Source organism: Rhinatrema bivittatum, chromosome 3 (genome assembly GCF_901001135.1).
Source record: "Rhinatrema bivittatum chromosome 3, aRhiBiv1.1, whole genome shotgun sequence".
NCBI classification, from domain to species: Eukaryota; Metazoa; Chordata; class Amphibia; order Gymnophiona; family Rhinatrematidae; genus Rhinatrema; species Rhinatrema bivittatum.
In genome coordinates this window covers 61,398,589-61,421,188 of record NC_042617.1, presented here as the reverse complement: position 1 = coordinate 61,421,188, position 22,600 = coordinate 61,398,589, and the positions used below count along the sequence as shown (strand labels likewise).

The 22,600-nt window shown below is 42.7% G+C and overlaps 1 protein-coding gene across 5 annotated transcripts in view; it reads right to left on the bottom strand.

The window, feature by feature from the left end:
* The window catches only part of EML4 (EMAP like 4), a 422,649-nt gene that overhangs the window by 182,078 nt on the left and 217,971 nt on the right, over positions 1-22,600 (bottom strand). For all 5 annotated transcript variants that reach the window (XM_029593309.1, XM_029593308.1, XM_029593311.1 and 2 more), the window contains one exon: positions 3,800-3,982. In XM_029593309.1, the coding sequence (XP_029449169.1) occupies positions 3,800-3,982 (183 nt within the window). The remainder of the gene's footprint in view (positions 1-3,799; positions 3,983-22,600) is intronic.

The window sequence follows — 22,600 nt, the reverse complement described above, 5'->3', positions numbered from 1 at the left end:
GTAGATAAGCGGCAGTCACTGCTAGGCATTTGATGAAATACACAAGTTGTTGAAGCTAGTATGAACGGCAGAACTTGGTATTGAAAATGTTGACGACTCACTATGAAGTGCATAGAAAGACCAGAGGATAGAGGCAACCCACTTATTGTAGTAAGGGAAGCATGGTGGCGAGAGACAGCAATCTGAACTTTTCTTTCCGAAGAAATTTGATGATATTTCTGAGGTCCAGGATGGGCGGAGATCGCCTGTTTTCTGTTGAAAGAAGGAAATAGTGGGGTTAAAATCCTCCACCTTGTTGCGTCTGAGGAACAGTATCCCGAGCCCTGGTCCTTAGTGGGATGGCCGCTCTGTTGTCTGGCAAGGTGGAAAATCCAGGTGCCTGCCCGACTGGCGGAGTTGGTGTGATCTGGATATCAGTTGATCTCATGCAGGAGTGTGAGAGGTAAAAGGTCCTTTTAGCATCTCTCTCTGCTGTGCAAGAAATGTAGAGAGCTGTCGTAGTGTCTCACAATTGAGACACTGTCTGCTGGACCTTGTGCATGTCAGATCAGCTAGGTCATCTTGGACTTCGGGCTGTAAATCAGGGGCCGGAAGCCAGGGTACTATCGAGTATGGAGTCCTGTTGCTGGCAATGGGAGGACATCTTGAAGCAATCCTATGTGCTGGCAGAGAAGTTCCCTTGGTGTGTCAAACAAAGATGGTAAATAGCAATATGTGACACAAAGATGTTACAACCTAGAACCTTCCGAAAACATCTGGTCCGTTTTAGTGACCAGGTCTTGTGGGATCAGTGCCAAAGCAAGATTAGAGTGCCCACCGCCCTTCGTGGTGGAGTCTCAGAAGGATGAATCAGTGGCGATGACTTAGGCTGTCATTGGTATATGCTGCAAACGAGGCGGTGGCAAAACGGTGCAAACATCGATGGATCCCATGGTAGTAGATTCCGGAAGGCATCGAAGACAGCCTGAGGGACATAAACGCCCAGGTCATCCCTGTAAGCTGGTATGGGTAGCACAGGGGGAGACAGGCTAGGCGTTACTGGCACTTCCACATTAATTTGTGGTGGCACAGTACCTAGCACCGGTGTCGGTGGGGAACGTCTCGGTGCAGAGGAGCATGAAGACTTGTGTACTCGGGCCCACTTCGCAACTGGCTAAATGGACATTGATGCCAGTGCAGTATCAGTGCTGGCACTGAACGTGGAACCACGTTGGTGCTAGCGACGATGTTTCCCTCAGTGCTCAGTCCGGTCATTCTCCAGCACAGAGGAACTGCAACTGATGTCCAGAACGGCATCGGTGACAGTTGTTACCGTGGCAGTAGCGATGTTTCACTCTGCACTCGGCCCGGTCATTCTCCAGCACCAAGGAATATACCACCGATGTCATGGATGGCGTCAGTGGCGGATGGTCACCGTGCCGGTGATGATGATTCCCACAGTGCTCAGCCCGGTCATTCTCCAGCGCCGAGGAAGATGCCCTCGCTGTCTCAGATGGCATTGGTGACGGACTGTCACCGTGCCTCCATTGCTCCTGGCATTGTTTGTCGCCCAAAGATTACACGGGGCTCTGGTTTAGACCCGAAGTATGGAGCATTTTCTTTAGTTGAGGGCATTGATTGAGGTATAGATGCTTCAGTATCAATGGCGGCATTGAAGGAAGCATCAAAGGTATCAGTGAAGGCATCGACGGAAGCATTGATGGCAAGGGCGGAGCACCAATGGTATTGACAGAAGCACCGATGGCAATTACGAGGGCATGGATGGCATCGAAGGAGGCATCTTTGGAGCTATCGACGGCACAGATGAGGGCATCAACAGCATGAATGAGGGCATTGAGGGAATCAATGGAGGCACCAATGGAATCAATGTGAGCATCGATGGCGGCCCTGGCGGGAGCAGGAACCATGGATGTCCCTATCCCTCTAGCCCCAATGAACCCGGTGGAAGATTGCAGGAAGGACACTCGAGGGCATCATGGGATGGGCCAAGGGTGATAGACATAGGGAGAAAGAAGGCCACAGTTTGATTGGTAACCAGGGGAAACCGATAGTAAGGTGACAGGAACCGACCGAAAATCAGTGGATAGTACTCACCAAGCATTGATGAAATGTATGTGAAGGAAGACCCGTGTAGGGAAAATAATTTGTGAAGTAAAACTTCAAGTGTTTCCGGGAAGAAAAGTTGTGAGAAAATTTCACAGAATTCCTAAAAGTGAGGCAAACTGCATCGCGGAAAAAAAAAAGAGACTGAAGAGAGACCCCTGTGGACACAGGTATCATGGCATGCTGGGCATGCTCAGTGTGCCAGTCAAAGCTTTCTAGAAACTTTGACAGAAATGTTTTCCATGATAGTGCTCTGTCCAGTGACGATACCCATATGTGAGGACTACCATCCTGCTTGTCCTGGGAGAAAGTTACTTTCCTATGCAGAGTTTCAAAATTTTAATTGTCAGGAGTGGGTGGGTTTTCTCAGCTGGCACAATGACCCTGGGAGCACAAGGCATCATTATCTTTGGTCCTAAATAGGGCCCAGGAGTGGAAAGATCTTCATCTCCACTCAGGGACTAGCAGGTGGCAACACTGAGCCTGGAAGAAGAAAGCATCTTTGGCCATGATCAGATCATGGAGAAAGGTGGGAAGGATACATCTTAGCTGTAGCAGGGCTGTGGGGAGGACAGAGGGCTGCAGCTGTGTTGGAGAAGTACAAGAGGCATGTAAGAGGGCTGTGTGTATGGGGTCAGACAGAGGAGAGGGAAGAGAAAGAGGGCTAAAGTTGGGGGGGGGAGGGTGAGATAATAAGAGACTGGGGGGCAAAATGGAGTATAAGAGGGCTTGAGGGGGACTGGAGATTAGAGGAGTTAATCTGGGCAGGGTAGGGGGGAAAATAATTAGTGGGCTGTACAGGAGTGGTGTGGAAATTGGGAGGGCTGCATGGGATAGTATGGGGAGTAGAAGTGAATAAGAGGGCTTTATGGGGGTGGAGAGTTGAAAAGATTGAGGGCAGCATGGAAGTGGAGTGTGTGTGTGTGGGGGGGGGGGGGGGGGATGCACTCACCAGGGAAGATATACACTTACCATATTTCTCTGCCACTCCACTTATTTATTTATTTAAAGCTTTTTTTATACCGGCATTCATGATAAAATCACATCATGCTGGTTTACAGGAAACAGGGGAGTGATAACATTGAACGAAAAACTGGTGTTTATAGGTAGATATAAAAAGTTACAATAAAACAAGGGAAAATTGAACTTGGGTGAGAAGAAGAGTAGCTGGAATAATTTAGGCAATAAGAATGAACAGAATAAATTAACTTATTTACAAAGTGTTACAATTAATTACATAGTGTTGATGGGAAATTTACAAGTGGTTGTGGTATGTCTGGAGAGAGTTATAAGAGTTATAACTCCCACCAAAACTCCCACCAAAACTCCCACCAAAACTCCCACCAAAACACCAAAACTCCCACCAAAACAAATTATTGGGTGGAGGAGAAGTGGGGGATGGAGTCCCAACTATATGGAAAGTACATTTTGTCCCTGGTGAATAAATCTTGGAAGAATTGTTGAATTTGTTTTTCTGTGCATTGTTGAATCTTGCCATATAGTTGAATTTCTATATTATCTGTTCCATTTTCTTCTAGATAGCACATTTTGAGTTTCGTCTCTCTACATACAGTTTGCGATGCTTGTGTAAGATGCAGTAGTACAACACCACAAAATGAAGCAGACCACAGAAATACAAGTACGATTTACTACTACTATTACTAGTACTATTTAATATTTCTATTAGCATTAGTACCTTTACTAGGTGTTCCTTTCCTCACAGTGGCTACATGATCTTCAGAGATGGCAAGACGTCTAAGCACATCAGCCAAAGCTGCCTTGAGCACAGTGATCTCATCTTCTTGCTGCTGTACTCGCAGCTCAAGAGCTGAAAGGCGGTCCTGGACATCTGAAGTACTTGTGGCAGAGATGCTATCATCTATTCAAAAATCAATACATAAGTACAATAAATACAGAGCCATGTTAATTTATTACCTATGCAGACTCTATTACTTCCATCTGATCATCACCAAGCAAGACTAGAAAGAGATGTATAAATTAAAATTAAATCCATTTGAACATGGTTCATATTTACAACTTAGAAAACAATGTAAACAAAGACAACAGAAAATAATTTTTAAAAAGTTGTACAGAACAACTTGACAAATTCAAAAAGCACAAGTTTAGCTGTTTCCAGTTTTCAGGGTCAACATTTGATAGTCTTATAAATTAACGGATTCATTTTCAACCACTGTCTGGCCTGCAAAATTAGCTGGATAAACACACCTGGTTAACTTTGTTGGGATATTCAGCAGCAAGGCAAGATCTCTGAATATACCCAACTATCAATAGCAAGGTAACTCAAACTGGCTAACTTCAGGGCTGCTCTATGGCTCGACCAGAGTTAGCCTGATATATTATCTGATAGTAGAGGTTAATAAATATTTTAAATAAAAAAATCACAAATTATTCAGCTAACTAAACTCTGCCCTGAAATACCTCTAAGTTATCCAGCTATGTTTTATACAGCTAGCTTCTTAGCCAGGTAACAGATGGTCAGCAAGTGGGGTCTTTCAGATCCCACCATTTGTCAGGCTAATTCCAAACTTAACTCTATATAACCACCACTAGAACAGCGATCCACTAATTTATAATCATAACAAGAACAGAATACTGTTCTATCACCGTGGAGAAATTTTTTTATTAGATTTATTAATATCTTATGTTGCTTCCATTGTTAATTCCAATACCCACACACTATGTGGGTCAATTTGTTTTCAAGAAACTTGTTTTACTATTTAAAAATTTAGTGATCGACAAGCACTACTACAGTATAAACCAAAAAAGGAAGAGGTTAGATTAACATGCATATTACGACAATCCACAGCAGTTGAAACCATCATCACTGCAATCAAACGACACTGGCATGTACTTTCCCTCCATGATGTATTCAAAGAGCCCCGATGTTCGCCATGGCCCATGGTAGAAATATCAGGGATAAAATAGTCCATGCTCAACTCAATACGTTCCCAACATCAAAAACAGTTACAGGCCATCAGATGTGTGGTCACTGTAGCTGGTGTATTCAGACATTGACTGGAGACTTATGGGAGGATCCAGTCACAAAATATAGAGTTTGGAGAAGATCGAATACTGACTATAATTCAAACAATGTCATCTATGCCATAGTGTGCCCTTGTCCAAAGATTTATATAGGTCGAACCTCACGTCCAATTAGAGTACGATTGGGTGAACACAAATCGAGATTCAACATGGCAAAAATGACTGCCCCCATGGTTCAGCATCTTAAAGAGAGGGCCATACCATTCTTGTATTAAAATGGACATTTCTAGAGCAAATAAATATTCCGCCATGGGGCTGTGACATCAGAGCTAAAAGTAATCATCGAGAGGCTTTCTGGATATATAAGTTAGCATCATCATCCCCGAGAGGCATGAACGATGAGTTAAACTTAAACACTTTATTATAGTTTAGTAAATAGCGCAATAAATGGTGCCTCTTCTGTGTAGTGTGTCAGCAACATAAGGCCCTTTTGGTGAAGTATCGCCAATAGATCTGTCACACAGATCAATGGAGGAGGTACCGAGGTAGATTGTGCCTTTCAGGTCCGCACATTTAGCATGGCCCAACAGAGGAGGCAATCAAGCAGTTTTCCGTCAGGTCCGACTTAAGACACCACGTCATGGACACGCCCCCTATGCGAAATAAGTGCAAGTCGGCACACAGGTGAACATGGTATTACATCACCGAGCAGTTAAGGTTCCTATAGGTGTTTTTAAACTTGAAGGGTCCCCATTGGCTCCAGAGGTACACCTGAGTGCTGGCGCTTAAGAGGAAGTAGCGTCACGAATGGGTTCAGTTGATGTTCACGACATCTGTTTGAAAGCACGGAGAGGTGAAGAGGTATGCAACAACGGTAACTTGAAGATAAAAAATATAGCGAGGCAAGAACCCTGCTTGTTGGAGATTTTCATCATGAGACCCCCCTGAAGAAACACGCATAGTCAAACACGAGCGTGTCGGGATCGAGCTTTATCATCAAAAGAAGCCAACACACAGGAAAGTTGGAAGTTACCTGCTTTAAACGACCATAAACTTTAAATGTCAAATTACAAGCTTACCTTTCCTCGTGACTAGATTATAGCCAATAACATGACAGATGTCACTGTATTCTTGGGACTTTACTGTCAATATGTTTCATAAAAAATTAAAAAACAAAAACATGGAGGCGGTAGGAGGTTAATGATTATAATTTGCAACAAATTGGTGCGGGGACACCTACACAATATATGAAACCTTGTACTTTTTAAAAAAAAAAAATGTTTAAATAGTAAAACAAGTTTCTTGAAAACAAATTGACCCACATAGTGTGTAGGTATTGGAATTAACAATGGAAGCAACATAAGATATTAATAAATCTAATAAAAAATGTCTCCACAGCAATAGAACAGTATTCTGTTCTTGATATAATTATAAATCCAAACTTAGCCAGCCAAATGGTGCTGAATATTGGGCTCTGAGGGGCCAAGATAATAAGCTGCGGTAGACCTGCCATGGGCTTTTGCAGGTAGTATTATGTATATTTTCCCACGCTAATCTTACGCGTGTATGTTATAATCCAATTAGCATGGGAAAAATGTGCGCACAAACCTGCTCAAAAAGTCGTGGCTTGTTTAGCACAAGTCCATGCTAATGCCATGCAAAGGAAACAATTAACTATTCATGGGCAATGCAGAGAGCCATGCTGATGTTAGTGTGGGTTTTTTAATGCATGTGTCAGGGCAGGAGTTAAGTACAAGTGCCTGTCTGGAGGTTGAAAAATTAAGCGGCAGAAACCAGAAGAGAGGTCGGAGAGGGAAAAGGCACATGAGATGGAATTATCGCGATATGAGTGTATGCTTCCTGGAGGTCTAGAGAGCAGAGCCAGTCTCCTCTTTGCAGAAGAGGTAGAACAGAGCCCAAGGTTACCATTTTGAACTTCTCTCGCTGGAGGTACTTGTTGAGGGCACGTAGGTTCAGAATTGGACGAACGCCTCCCGATTTATTGGGGATTAGAAAGTACTGGGAATAGAACCCTAGGCCATGCTGAGAATGGGGTACTGGTTCTATTGCCTTGGACTGGAGGAGGAGGGAGACCTCCTATTCCAGAAGGATGGAGTGATCGGATGTTCTCCACATCAGTAGAGGTGGGGAGTCTGGTGGATTGGAGAGAAAGTTCAGATGATAACCCTGAGAAATTATCGTCAGGACCCACTGGTCTGAGGTGATGGAGTGCCACCTGTTGTTGAAATGGCACAATCGATCTCCCACTGGTATGTGGGGCAATGGAATCTGGCTGCTGCTCTCTATGCAGGAGTCCAGCTGAGGAACTGCTTGCTTACGGTTTTTGTTGTCGTGTCTGGCGAGACTGGGCTTTTCGAAACGATCTCGTAGAACGGGTTCTAGATGGTGGCAGGTAGGCAGGTAGGATTTCTTTGGGTGGACAAATGACTTCTTAGAATCCTGGAGAAGGTTTTCATGGGTAATGATTCAGATGGACTGAATCAAATCACGGTGAACCTAGAAGATGTGGTAGACCTGATTGACAAACTGAAGAGTAGTAAATCAGCTGGACCGAATGGTATATACCCCAGAGTTCTGAAAGAACTAAAAAATGAAATTTCAGACCTATTAGTAAAAATTTGTAAAATCATCCATTGTACCTGAAGACTGGAGGATGGCTAATGTAACCCCAATATTTAAAAAGGGCTCCAGGGGCGACCCAGGAAGCTACAGACCGGTTAGCCTGACTTCAGTGCCAGGAAAAATAGTGGAAAGTGTTACAAACATCAAAATCACAGAACATATAGAAAGACATGATTTAATGGAACAAAGTCAGCATGGCTTTACCCAAGGCAAGTCTTGCCTCACAAATCTGCTTCACTTTTTTGAAGGAGTTAACAAACATGTGGATTAATGTGAACCGGTAGATATAGTATACTTGGATTTTCAGAAGGCGTTTGACAAAGTTCCTCATGAGAGGCTTCTAGGAAAAGTAAAAAGTCATGGGATAGGTGGCAATGTCCTTTCGTGGATTGCAAACTGGCTAAAAGACAGGAAACAGAGAGTAGGATTAAATGGACAATTTTCTCAGTGGAAGGGAGTGGGCAGTGGAGTGCCTCAGGGATCTGTATTGGGACCCTTACTTTTCAATATATTTATAAATGATCTGGAAAGAAATACAAGGAGTGAAAAATTGCAGGAAGAACTTGTGAGACTGGAAAATTGGGCATCAAAATGGCAGATGAAATTTAATGTGGATAAGTGCAAGGTAATGCATATAGGGAAAAATAACCCATGCTATGGTTACACAATGTTAGGTTCCGTATTAGGTGCTACAACCCAAGAAAGATCTAGGCATCATAGTGGATAACACATTGAAATCGTCTGTTCAGTGTGCTGCGGAAGTCAAAAAAGCAAACAGAATGTTGGGAATTATTAGAATGGGAATGGTGAATAAAACGGAAAATGTCATAATGCCTCTGTATTGCTCAATGGTGAGACCGCACCTTGAATACTGTGTACAATTCTGGTCGCCGCATCTCAAAAAAGATATAATTGCGATGGAGAAGGTACAGAGAAGGGCTACCAAAATGATAAGGGGAATGGAACAGCTCCCCTATGAGGAAAGGCTAAAGAGGTTAGGTCTTTTCAGCTTGGAGAAGAGACGGCTGAGGGGGGAAATGATAGAGGTGTTTAAAATCATGAGAGGTCTGGAACGGGTAGATGTGCATCAGTTATTTACTCTTTCGGATAATAGAAACACTAGGGGGCACTCCATGAAATTAGCATGTGGCACATTTAAAACTAATCGGAGAAAGTTCTTTTTTACTCAACATACAATTAAACTCTGGAATTTGTTGCCAGAGGATGTGGTTAGTGCAGTTAGTATAGCCGTGTTTAAAAAAGCATTGGATAAGTTCTTGGAGGAGAAGTCCATTACATGCTATTAATTAAGTTGACTTAGAAAATAGCCACTGCTATTACTAGCAACAGTAACATGGAATAGACTTAGTTTTTGGGTACTTGCCAGATTCTTATGGCTTGGATTGGCCACTGTTGGAAACAGGATGCTGGGCTTGATAGACCCTTGGTCTGACCCAGTATGGCATGTTCTTATGTTCCAGAAGGATTGTTTTGAAGAGTACTCAGAAGGTATCAGAGTATAAGACTGTCTTAACGTCTTATGATCATCCTTGAGTTCTGCCACTGTTCGTTGAATCTGCTCGCCACACAGATTATCTCCTACACAAGGTAGATCGGATAGTCTGTCTTGTACCTCAGGGCGAAGATCGGAAGACTTGAACCAGGCCCATCGTCTTGCCGAGATAGCAGCTGCAGATACCCTGGTAGCAGTGTCAAAGATGTCGTAAGATGATCTGATCTCATGCTTGCCTGCCTCAAAACCCTTGTTTACTAGGGTTTGGAGCAGATTTTGAAATTGCTGAGGCAGGGAGTCTGTCAAGTCTTGTATCTGCTTAAATAAGACTCTATTATATTGGGTCATATAGAGCTGATAAGAGGCAGTTCTAGAGATGAGCATTGCTCCCTGGAAGACACAGCAACCGATAGCATGTCAAAATTTCTGTTCCTTGCCTGGGGGAAGGAAGTGTGAGGTTTTGATGTCCTTTTTCTTTTCTGGGCAGATTATACAACCACAGACTGGTGATCCAATTGAGGTTTGTGAAAACCTAGAGCTGACTGGACGAGATAGGTGGTGTCAGCTTTTCTGTGGATTGGGGCCACAGAGCCAGGATGTGCCCAGTTCTTTTTGAGGAGATCCAGAAGAACCTGGTGGATAGGGATGGAGGTTATTTCTTTGGGAGCATCCAGGAATTGTAATAGCTCCATCATTTGATGCCTGCCATCTTGTTCAGTCTGCAATTGGAAGATAACCAATTCAGACATCTCCTTCACAAAATTTATAAAGGAAAGGTCCTTTGGAGGAGAATGCTTTCTGCTTTCAGTAGGTGTAGGTGATGAAGGCAAATCATCGGTGTCTGGTGAAGAATCATCAGTACAAGTATTGTAGGGATCAGCACCTGTTCCTCTAGGAGCTAGAGGACGACGAGGCAGTGGTATATCCCTGAAGGTCCTGGTCTAAGCTCTGAAGGACTGAGTGGAGGCACTGATGAAGGCATCGAAGGCACAAGCGCAGGCATCAAGGGCATCGATGGATGGCTCAGTGGCGCCGATGGACGTATCGGCACCGATGGCTGAGGCATCGGCAGAACTCCCAATGGAGGGATGTGGGACGGTGTTTCTCCTCCCTATGACAAAGGAAGCGGGGAGGGCACCAGAGTCATCGGTGACTCAGGGTCCATCGGTGGAAAAGCGGCCATGAGCGCTTCCATCCTTGAGAGCAGTGGTGCCAACGCTGCTGGAATCGGGTCGTGGTCGGTTCTGCAATCGGTATCGGTGTCTGTGCCGGAGGAATCTGGAGTCTATTCATCGCCTTGTTCATGGCCTCCTGAACCATCCGGTCCAGTTCTTCTCTGAGACCTGGAGCAAGCAGTCCCGGCTCCAGAACAGAAGAAGGAGGCAGAGGCATAGCCGGAGGGACCACAGTTAAAGGCAAAGTCTCGGTTCCCGATACCCTGTCGGGTGAGGGTTGCGTCGGTGCCTTTTCTGGATGGGGTTTTTTCGACGATGGTGCTGGTACAAGATGGACGAATGCGAGGTCGATGATTTCTCTCCTTCGATGGTCCGAGACTATCGATGCCTGTGGCGATGTTTATCTCTACGGTCCCCACAATCCTGAGGGGGAGTAGAGGGTGTTGAAGGCCAAGAAGTCATCGATGCCGGATGGTCACCGGCCAAAGGTTGATGCTGGTGCGAAGTTGACTGTGCTGGTTCTGACGACGTCGATGCAATAGACGGCGTCGTGGTTTGAGCATGGAAGAGAAGTTCCATTTTCTCCATTCTAGCCTTGCGACATTTTGGTTTCATTAAGGCACATTTGGTGCAGGTTAGGACATCATGCTCATATCCGAGACACATTACACAGACTTTGTGAGGGTCTGTGATGGACATGGTATGATTACAGTCCGGGCACCAACAGAACCCCGACGCCATGGCCATGAAAAAATTGAGCCGTGGTACGGTTGACGGCCAGTAGGTTGCGAGAGCCAAACTCGACGGTAATCGACGGAAAACAGATAAAACACTTACCAGAGTACCGTGGCTTGAAAAAGTTAAAGGAGCGACCCCTGTGGGGTAAATTAAATTTTTAGTAATTCCATGAGGAAAATTCCTGTCAGGAATCTCTACAGAGCTCCTTAACTGCGTGGCTACTGCTGTGCAGAAAAAAGAAGACTGAATGGGGACCCCTACTGGGCCCTTCTGGGACCCCTGCTGGCCCAGTAGGGGCCAGTCAAAGTTCTGGAAACTTTGACAGAAGTGTTCCGTGATTGGGCTCCATCCTGTGATGTCACCCATATTTGAGGACTTCCATCCTGCTTGTCCTGTGAGAAACCTGAAGGTCCCGGGAGAGGCACCGAAGGCATCGATGGTGGCAACGAGGGCATCGATGGACAGGATGGTGGCACCGAAGGAAACAAAGATGCAATCGGTGAAACCGATGATCTAGGCATCGGAAGCACTCCCAATGGCGGAAGGAACGGTGTTTCTCCTTCATCTGCCGATGAAAGAGGAATCCGAGAGATCTGACGACTCAAGTGGACCCGGTACCTTCTCTCCGAGGAAAAGCAGCAATCAGCGCTTCAATTCTTGTAACAGTGTTAGCGGTACTGGAATGGGATCGGCTACCGGTTCAGGCATTGGTACCGGTATCGGCGTCGATGGAACCTTGAAGCCTTGCATCACTTTGCCGATGGCCTCCTGAATCATCTGATCCAGTTCCTCCCGGAGACCTGGAACATGGAGCCCCGATGCCGGAGGAGGAGGAGGAGTAGGAGTCTGAGGCGTAGCCGGAGGGACCACTGTTGGAGGTGGAATCGCGGCTTCTATTACCGGTCCCGGTGAAGGTTGCCTCGGTGACTCTGAACCAGATAGGGATGGTGCCTTTTCTGGACGGGCTTTCTTCAATGGAGGTTCAGACAATGACGACGTCGAGGCCTTGCCTGCATCGACGGTCTGAGACCTGCGATGTCGATGCTTTTCTCGACAGTCACCTCTGTCCTTTTCATGAGGTGGAACAGAGGGTGTCTATGGCAGTGGAGGAGTCTATGCTGGTCAGACACCGGCCAGTGCCCGATGATGGTGTGAGATAGACTGTGTCAGTTCAGACGACGTCGATGCTATGGACGGCGTCGGGGTTTTTGACCGAAAGAGCAGTTCCATTTTCTCCATTCTAGCCTTGCGACCTTTAGGTGTCATAAGGGCACATTTGGTGCAAGTAAAGACATCATGCTCGCTATCCAGACACATTACACATACCTGGTGAGGGTCAGTAATGGACATTGTGCGGGTGCAGTCCAGGCATCGACAGAACCCCGACGCCATGGCCTGTGAAAAAATTTAGCTGCGGTGCAGTCGACGACCAGTAAGCCATGAAGGCCAAACTCGACGGGAATCGATCGGAATCGGGTAAAAAACTTACTGGACCACCGCGGATGTAAAAATGAAAGTGGGGGACCCCTGTGGGGTAGAAAGTTGTATAGTAATTCTGTGAGGAAAATTCCTCTCAGGAATCTCTGTGGAGCTCCTTAAGCCACGTGGCTACTGTTGCGTGGAAAAAAGAAGACTGAAGAGGGACCCCTGCTGGCTGCAGGGTTAGTGCCATCCTGGGCATGCCCAGTAGGTGCCAGTTAAAGTTCTAGAAACTTTGACAAAAGTGTTACGTGATTGGGCTCCATCCTGTGATGTCACCCATATGTGAAGACTACCATCCTGCTTGACCTGTGAGAATTGACATGATTTGGAGTGAGGGAAGTCACACAAAATGAGATTTCTACAATTTTCTTTCACCCTAGCTTGATAGTACCCTGGCAGAGAGTCCATCAAGCTAGGGCAAGAGAACACTGTATAAATCTCATCTTTGTGGAACTTTCCTCATTCAAAATCATGTCAAATCTTCACTGGTGTGTCCTGTGCTGTTCGTACATCTAACTGTGCATGTAAAACTGGCCCACAAACCCTAGACCACCCTCAAAACCTCACCTCGAGTTACTAGCTGGCCCTCCTATAGTGGTATAAAGAGTTGACTATTATCTGTGCCACCCCAGAGGCTCTTTCTCACTCTCTACGCCACTCTATTCCTCTCCCCCTCTCTCCCTGCCTGAAAATGCCCAAAATGGAATCTGCGATATTCCATTTTGGGCATTATTTTGGGCGATATGCCCAAATCCCCCCTTGGGCATATCGCACAGCTTAACGCCAGGAAAAAAGGTGTAGTTATTTCCGGTGTTAAAAGCGTGCAATAGCGTGTGTTACAATAATGCCTCTCATTTTCATTGATCCTGCCCAAATCCCTCCCCAATCCCACCCCCTTTGAATAAATTTTAAAAATTTGCATTCACGCCACATACTGCGTTAAGTATTGCACGCGTTATGGTGTTATTGCGGGCGTTAGGGCCCTAACGCCATAACGCATTTTGATGAATGACCCTGTAAACTTGCAAAATGCAGCCAATGGATTACATCATTGGCTGAAAAAGAAAGTCACACCATTCCTCCCTTTCAGAGAACAGTAACTCATTGGAAATTCCCCAGCAGAATGAAGGGTCCTCAGCTTTTACCTTTGCACAGCTAGTCATCATAATCTTGTTAATGTCCTACTAAAGTATATGCAATCAATGTTTACACAGTCAGTTTTCCTGAATTTATTATATGAATGCACAGACCTATGTAAGATAATTGCACTGCCTTTGCACTCTCATTGAACAAGAGTGTACCTGAGTATGTACTCTTATCACCAAATAGGTTTCATTACTTTCATAATCAATCCATTCACCAAGAAACATGAAATAGAATCTTTCCAGTACCTTGCCCCTGTCTCTTAACTACACAGAAATTAAAATGTAAAAGTAGTATTATCTTCTGCACCATTAAACGAGCCACCCACATTCTTCCTCTCTGTACAACTACTAACATAGCTCACATCCTGAATTCTAAGAAATTCATTTTCTTTTTGCATTCATAGTTTTTTTTAAATAATTCTAAGAATTAAGGGGGAAAAAAAAAGTCCAGCAAGCATAATTGCCACAAAAGTCAATATGCTAACAAATTATCCAGGTTACCCTACCCCATGTATTCTTGAGATGTCAGAAATTATTAAATGTTTGTAAAAGGTTAGTGCTGTTCCACTGCAGCCACTTATTTAAGAAGCAAATAGAAATCAGAGGGGGTTGGAAACATAAAAGAAAAGGTATATTTAAATATTTCTAGATAAACATGAGAAAACTCTCACACCCTTACTTTTTCCTAAACTTATACAGTTATGCCCTGGTAGAGGGGATGTGCCAGTGTAATTATTTTTTCCTTTTAGGGTTTGAGAATCAAGTTACCCCAGTGAAATTATTCTATCCTAATGATTAAAAGGAATCCCACCCTCCCTACAGCTAATTAAGTTTAAAAATATTATTTTTGGAATCTTTACATGGTTTCTCAGAGTTGTGGTCAATGCTTATACTAACTGATGCATTAATTATATTACTATAGATGTTTATAAATGTTTCATAATACCTAATTACTACATAATATGTGATGAAAAACAGAGGCTAATCTGTTGCTGTAGCTTGCACATAATTGATAAGGAACTGCTTTTTATAGCCATTGGTATAATTATTTGGCTAGTATTTGTGAATGCACTTTTCAATATTAATACAATGATTTTCTTGCTATGGATTGATATCCAAGGATCCTACAGAAGCAGTCTGCAGTGGGACAGAGAAGACCTGCCACATCTATGACCCGCCTAAGCTGCCTAGGGGATTTTTCTTTCACTTGCCTCAACCCCCCCCCCCCCCAAAAGAAGAGAAATTCCCTGGATTCCTCTGCTACCAGCATGATGATATCACTGGCCTGTAACAAGATGCTCCCAAAGAGCTGTTACAAAAGAGATCACCGCTTTGGGAGGGAACCAGGACAACTGGATATTAGATCCTCTGACCATTTGGATTGTCTTTTAGCTTCGCTGACAGTATTTGATTCTTAGGTTACTGTGAGGGTGATTATTTTTTTATTGTGTTTATTCTTTATTTTATTATTGTTTTGTGGGATGTTGGAGGCAGGATATTTTATTATGATATTTTGTAACATGGCTTATCCATAGTAGTGACTATATGTATTGTTCTTTATATGAAAAGGGAGAGTAATTTATCCTTTTTTTTTTTTTTTAAACACTTGTAACCCAGTAAGAATTTGTAGGGATTCTTATTTATGATTTGTATTTTTTGTGTTTGATTGCTTTGTTATGTTTTATCATTATGTGCTGTGTAATTATAAATCGTATTTCTAAATTGTATACTGTTTTGGGACTCCTTCAGGAGGAAGACAGTACAGAAGCCAAAAATAGAAAGATAACTTAGATGAAAAAGCAGAGTGGCTGAACACAGCCCTCCACGTACATACCCCCCACAGAAATCTAAGGTCAGCAAACAAAGCACTGCTAACTATTCCGTCAGTCAAAACGGCCAGATTAAAACGAGTAAGGGACAAGGCACTATCCCTAGCAGGACCTATAATATGGAACACCATGCTGGTAGAAATCAGATTAGAAAGAGACATCAAAACATTCAGAAAAAATTTAAAAACATGGCTATTTAAGCAAGCATTCCACAAAGAGAACTGAGAGTAGAACCCAGGGAAATGTTAGCTGCGGTCAGGCAAACTCCCACACACACACACACCTTTCTTCTTAAAGTGTGTCTTCTCTCCTATATTCTAAATTCTTCTTTTTATTTTAAACAAAGAACTAGAGTTAAGTAACACCAATCTTATAGCGGAGTTAGAAAAAACTAGACATGACTTATAACACTCACCAAATAGTATTATGATATTATGTTATAGTATTTTTGATGGCACCTGTTTAAGAGTTAGAATTCTAAACACTTTATACAGCATAGTTTTTGTGCTTTATTGTGAACCATTGTGATGGCATCCGCTTAACGACGGTATATAAAAGATTTTAAATAAACAAATAAATAAATAAATACCCTGGAGGAAGAAGGAAGAAGCAGAGATTATTCTCCTGTCTGTGCACATTCATTTCCTATGGCTCTTAGAAAGCATCATCTTCTAATCTAAACTTTCATCACCTATTTAGCAGAAATCCCTCTACCTCAAACTTCAACAACATTCTAGACTTTCATCACTTAAAAAAATTGTTTTATTATTTATTAAAAATATTTATTTCCCACCATTATTAAACCAGTTGTGCTGGGCAGATTACAACAATAAATCAAGCAAAAACTATACATATAAAATCATTTAAAAAAAAAAATCTAAAACATAAAGAGAAAAAAAAAGCCCACTATAAATAGTAGCTGTGAACTAAGAAGCTGTCTATATAGGAGAGCTTTTTATTTTTTAAAGTATTATTGAATTAACATGCAATTTAACAGCATCAGTTTGACACCAGAAAAAAAAAAAAGAGAGAGAAGTAACACGATAAAGGACAATGAAAAATGTTAATCCATAAAAAATCCTTTGCTTTGTACAAAAACATAAGGACAAATCTAATGTTGCTACCTAATTGATGGTTTGGTCATGAAAGATAGCTATTTCTGATGCATGTTTCATAATTTATCAGCCGACTGACCTACTCCATAGTTTGCCCATTCACTGGTTAAAAGTAGCAACTGTAGATCAATTATGTCCATTAAGGATGAAAAGAAAAATATTGAAATTTGAAACAGTGCAGCACATCATTTCTGTCTGACATTTGAAGTAAGACTAGAAACATTGCTATAGGAAATTAGAATTTAGACCAGCAAGATACTTTCTGACCATCTTGCTAATAAAATGTTACTTTTTATAACATCAGATCTTTTTTTACTCCCTTCCAGTATGGCAATTCTTATGTTCTAAGTTCATAGGATAAGATTCCATTATTGAGCAGCAACACATTCTGAATGAAAGTTTTGGTTCGGGGAAATCCTCATTCTTTTTGCAGGGCTTAAGATAAGTTTTAATGTCATATGGGTTTTTGTTTCCCTAGTGCCATGATCGGAAGTCACAATATTAGTCAATTAAGTCAACTTGCTGAACTACTATAACTGCCAGCTCATATCTAACAAAGAAGTGCCAAACAGGAACTACAAGGTTGGAAATGGTTATGACTCACTGGTAACAGCACAACTGAAAAACCTGATATGATTTACTGCTCTCCAGTTGCTCTGGGGTGTTTTTGCATTTTTTTTTTTTTTGCTAACACCACTGAATGCTATTGCACAGTAGTTGATAAGTATACTATTATACCAACTTAATATGTACTATGATCTACTTACCCATAATGGAGAAATTACTTATCTGATAATTTCATTTTCCTTAGTGTAGACCAGCAGTTCTCAACCAGTGTGTCGTGAAGCACTGGTAAATGTGTCGCACACGCACTGCTCTTCCTCCCCTGCCTCACCTCACCTCAGCGAGATGAACACTGCTGCCATTCCTGCCCGGGCTATCATTCAAGCCCGGAAGGGAACAGCAGCAGTGTCTGTGGAAGCTGGCAACAGGAACATGACCTTTTCTTCTTCCCACCACTGTGGCCCAGAAGAGGAAGTGATGTTTACCAGGCTCGGGGGGAAGAAGAAAGGACCATGCTGCTGCTGCCACTGCAAACATCGCATGCCAAGGCTCCCCCCAGGTCCCGCAGTGATAAGAAGGCAGCACTCAGCTGTTTGCCTGTGCTGCGATTGTCATGGCGCACAGCAGTCACCTGAGAATGTGGCCACGTGGCAGGAAATCCTGAAGCTGAAGATCGGTGCTGGATGGCCACCTTTGCCAGGGGCTGCAGGAGTATGGCGCTGCAGCCCCTCGCCCTGACCCAGCTCAGACCTCTCCTTCTCTCGCCAGCATGACACCAGCAAGAAAATATAAAAATAATAATCAAACTGCAAATAAATAAATAAATAAATAAATAAATAAATAAATAAATAAATAAATAAATAAAAGGCTGAAGTAGGGAGAAGAAAAAGCTCAGCTGACTGCTCTGTGCCATGAAGATCGCAGCATAGGCCAACCGCTGAATGCTGCATTCATCCTGCTGCGGGGTGGGGGGGGAGTCACTCCTGCTGCAGTTTCCAGCCTGTCAGGACTCTGTTTTTAATAGAAGCATACCGGCTGCCTTGTGCTGCAGCTGCCATGTGTGCTGGGGGTAGGGGTGAGTGAGACAGAGAAAATGAGCCAGCATGTGTTTAAATGTATAATATATGTAATTGAGACTGTGGGTGTAAGTAAGAGAGAAACCATGTGTGAGAGTAAGAGACTGGCGTATGAGAGAAAGATATTGGTCAGGGACATGACTGGTGTGTGTGTGTGTGAGAGAGAGAAAGATATTGTTCAGGGAGGTGGACTAGTGTGTGTATGTGTGAGAGAGAGAGAGAGATTGGTCAGGGATGTGACTGGTGTGTGTGTATAAGAGAAAGAGAGATTGGTCAGGGAGGTGACTGGTGTGTGAGACAGAAAGAATGTGTGAGAGAGAGAGAGAGAGAGAATAGTCATGGGCCCTAAAGAAAGTAGAGCATAAGGACAGAGCTTCAGCAGCCATTGCTGCTTCTGGTGTGTGCTATTGGCCTACAAGGGAAAGGAGAAGGAAAGTTGCTGGAAAGGGTAAGTAAAGGTGGCCTTTTAAGTTTATCTTTCTTGATTGACTGCCATTTTAATTATTGGGTATTATATGATGTGTCTGCTGTTTGAAATAGTTTATTGGATTTTCCAAAATTTTGAATAATTTTGTAAGTTTTTTATGATTGGATGTTATTCTATTTATCAGTTGTTTTGAAACATTTATTATATTTATTAGTCTAGTTTTAGAATTATTATTTTATAATACTTGAGAAATGTATAAATAGAAATGTGGAAACAAAATCGGAACTGGAAAAAGCAAGAAGACAGACTGAGTATATGCAGTGCAACAATGGAAAAACAAAAACATTAACTTGATGGTCACTGAGATAGGTTTCTTCAAGTTTTTCTAGTTTTAAAACATTTAGCAAGTACTTGCATTTTCTAAAAATTTGCTTAAAAATTATGGTTTAAAAAATTGCACATAATAATGAGACTGATTATTTAAAATTCACTGCTCAAGATATAAGGACGGTTAGTTACTTTTTTCAGTAAACTATGCACTGATGCCCTCTTCTACTGTGCATTTGTATAAAAGTCTCTAATCTACTCATGATTATGGTGGTTCTTTACAATATAAAATTTCCTATGACCTAACACTTGAAACTTAGTCCTAATGGACCTTCTTATATTTACCATTCAAATCAAAGTCATTCTGTTCTTTTTCAAATATTTTCTACTCTTTCACCAAGCTGCAGCTTATCTAATTATAGTAGAACTAGGACTTCTGAGACTCCCTAAGTATTAGCATCAGTGTTTCATTATGGTATCATACAAAGGGAATATTGTAGGGTTGGTTTTTTTTAAGGATGTCAAATGAAGCTGTTATTTCTGCACTGTGAAACTGCACAGATCAAACTTGTAAAAACTATCCAAGATTGCTGAAATGCCAGAATATGCTGAAATGCTAGAATATATGCCAAAAGTCAAAAAGTAGGTCAAGGGTCAGCCTTAAATTTCGCTCCTGCCTTCTGTCCTCAATTTACAGGAAATCACATGACTTACATGAAATTCAATCTTATTAACATACATGAGATAAAATTATAATGCCAACCAATTAGGAAAATGTTATGCAAATAAACTAGCTCATTGGTGTATAAATTTGAAGTGGAAACCTCTTTGATCTATTGTATCAACAATATTCACTTGTTGTTTGTTCCTATGCTTCTCTGCTCTCTGTTGGTTTTTTGTACCCCCTACCCTTCCCCTGTTATTTGTAATTTCCGTTGCTTTTGTTCCATGTAAACCGAGGTGATGTTTCGACTAACATCGGTATAGAAGACTTTTAAAATAAATAAATAAATAGATTCTCTGAGACTACTTCTAAATTGCCTTGCTGATTGATAATGGCGCTCTCCTGGGTTATCCCATAGTTTAGTTAAATAAAGATCTTTATTTAAGCTGCAGGTGTTAAGTGTTTAAGTGCTACTGTGAGTGCTGCAGGGGCAGTGAGACAATTGAAAGAAGAGACTAAATGAAGAAAAAGAATGAAAAAATTGAAGGTTTCTGAAAAAGTATATTGTGAGACTGAGTACATGTTGTGCTGTACTCAGACAAAAAATGACCGAGGAGATTCACAAGGCAAAAGCTTGCACAGAAATTCCCGCACATGAACAGTAGAACCTTTAGCTTTACTAGCTAGGAGAAACATTGACGTCACCCACATGCTATGACAAATTCAGACTACTTATCAACAGAAAACAGATAGTTGCAGAAAAATATCAACTGGCCCATTTAGTCTGCCCAGTTGTTCCTGTCTATCTTGCCAAAGATATAGCATAGCTGATAGAAATACAGCATGATCATTTGCAGGATATCATTCCTTATCCAAGACAATTCTTATAGTTATCCTTTGCACTACAACCTCCTGGGTAATGAGACTGCAAGAACCCCTTTCTCTCACAGAATCCTTCGTGTTCCATGTTTAACCATTAAACTTTATAATAATCTACAGTGCCTAGTAAAAGTCTTCACAGCCTTGTACACATTTCACATTCTGTTATCTACAAAATATAAGACCTTACATACCATAAAGAACAGTACATTAATTAATACTTGTTCACATCATTTATGTTTATAACTTTTAATATTTGAAAATACAAGATACTAAACTGTTTTAAAATTCTTTAAGATTTATCTCACCACCACATCCTCTTTATCAAATTATCACATTCACACTGTATACGCTCATAAACCCTCCTATATTATCTTCTGTATAGTGCAACAGGCACAACAACTGGGGTGAAATTTGGTAGAGGACATCCTGAACCCCACCGGGTAGGTGGAAGGGTGTTGGTACGTCACGTTGGAAATAGGTTACGCAGGACAGATTGGCTGAAGATGGAATCTTGTCTTCCGGCTTTGTCTAGGCAATAGTGGGCTGCGAAAATGTGGAGAGAACTCCAGGTGGCAGCCCTACAAATGTCAGGAAGCGGCACCGATCGTAGGTGTGCTACTGAAGTCGCCCTGGCCCTCACAGAGTGTGCTTTAACACGGTCTTGGAAAGGAATGCCTGCTTGCTGATAGCAAAAAGATATGCAGTCCGCCAACCAGGAGGAGAGAGTCTGCTTACCCACAGGTTGCCCTAGTTTTTTGGGATGGAAAGAGATGAATAACTGAGTGCTCTTCCTGTGGGCAACTGTACGGTCTAGGTAGAACGCTACAGCCCGTTTACAGTCAAGGGTATGCAGAGCCTGTTCCCCCGGGTTGGAGTGGGGCCTGGGGAAGAAGATAGGTAGTATGATGGATTGATTAATGTGAAACTCCGAAACTACCATAGGCAAAAATGTAGGGTGAGTGCGGTCCTGTAGGAGTTTAGTGTAAGGCGGATAGGTAACTAGGGCCTGTAACTCAGCTGAAGTGATAGCCAAAAGGAAAATCACTTTCCATGTGAGATATTTTAGGTCACAGGAGTGAAGAGGTTCGAAGGGTGGTTTCATGAGCAGCCCGAGAACCAGATTAAGGTCCCAAGAAGGGGCCGGAGGACGTAAAGGTGGCTTGATATGGAGTAAGCCTTTAAGAAAACAAGTTACGAGGGGTTGTACTGATATAGGGACATCCCCGACACCTTTATGGAAGGCGGCTACCACACTGACATGCATTCTTGATGGAAGAGGTCTTTAGACCTGATTCCAATAAATGCCAGAGAGAGTCCAAAAACCTTGGGATTGGACAGGAAAAGGGATTGCGAAGAACAGCATGATGTATACCTTTTCCACTTATAGGAATAAGACTTTCTTGTGGAAGGCGTCCGTGAAGCAATCAGGACAAAAGAAACCGAATCTGAAAGGTTAAGTGGTTGAAGGATTAACCTTTCAATATCCATGCCGTCAGGGACAAGGCCTGAAGATTGGGATGACGTAGACATCCGTCGTTCTGAGTGATCAGAAGCGGGTCCGTTCCCAAGGGAATGTGCCTGCAGATGGAGAGATCCTGGAGTATGGGAAACCACACTTGGCGTGACCAGTGAAGTGCTATCAGGATCATGGTTCCCTTGTCCTGATGGAGCTTCACGAGAGTCGAGAGAAGAGGAAGTGGAGGGAATGCATAAAGCAGACCGGTTGCCCACGAGAGAGAGAATGCATCTCTGGGCTGAGAGTGGTCGCTCCGAATGAGGGAGCAGTAATTGTCCACTTTGTGGTTCTGAGGGGACGCAAAGAGGTCTATTTGGGGATAACCCCATTGTTGGAAAAGAGAATTCGCTACCGAGGGGTTGAGCGAACACTCGTGTGGTTGGAAGACTCAACTCAGT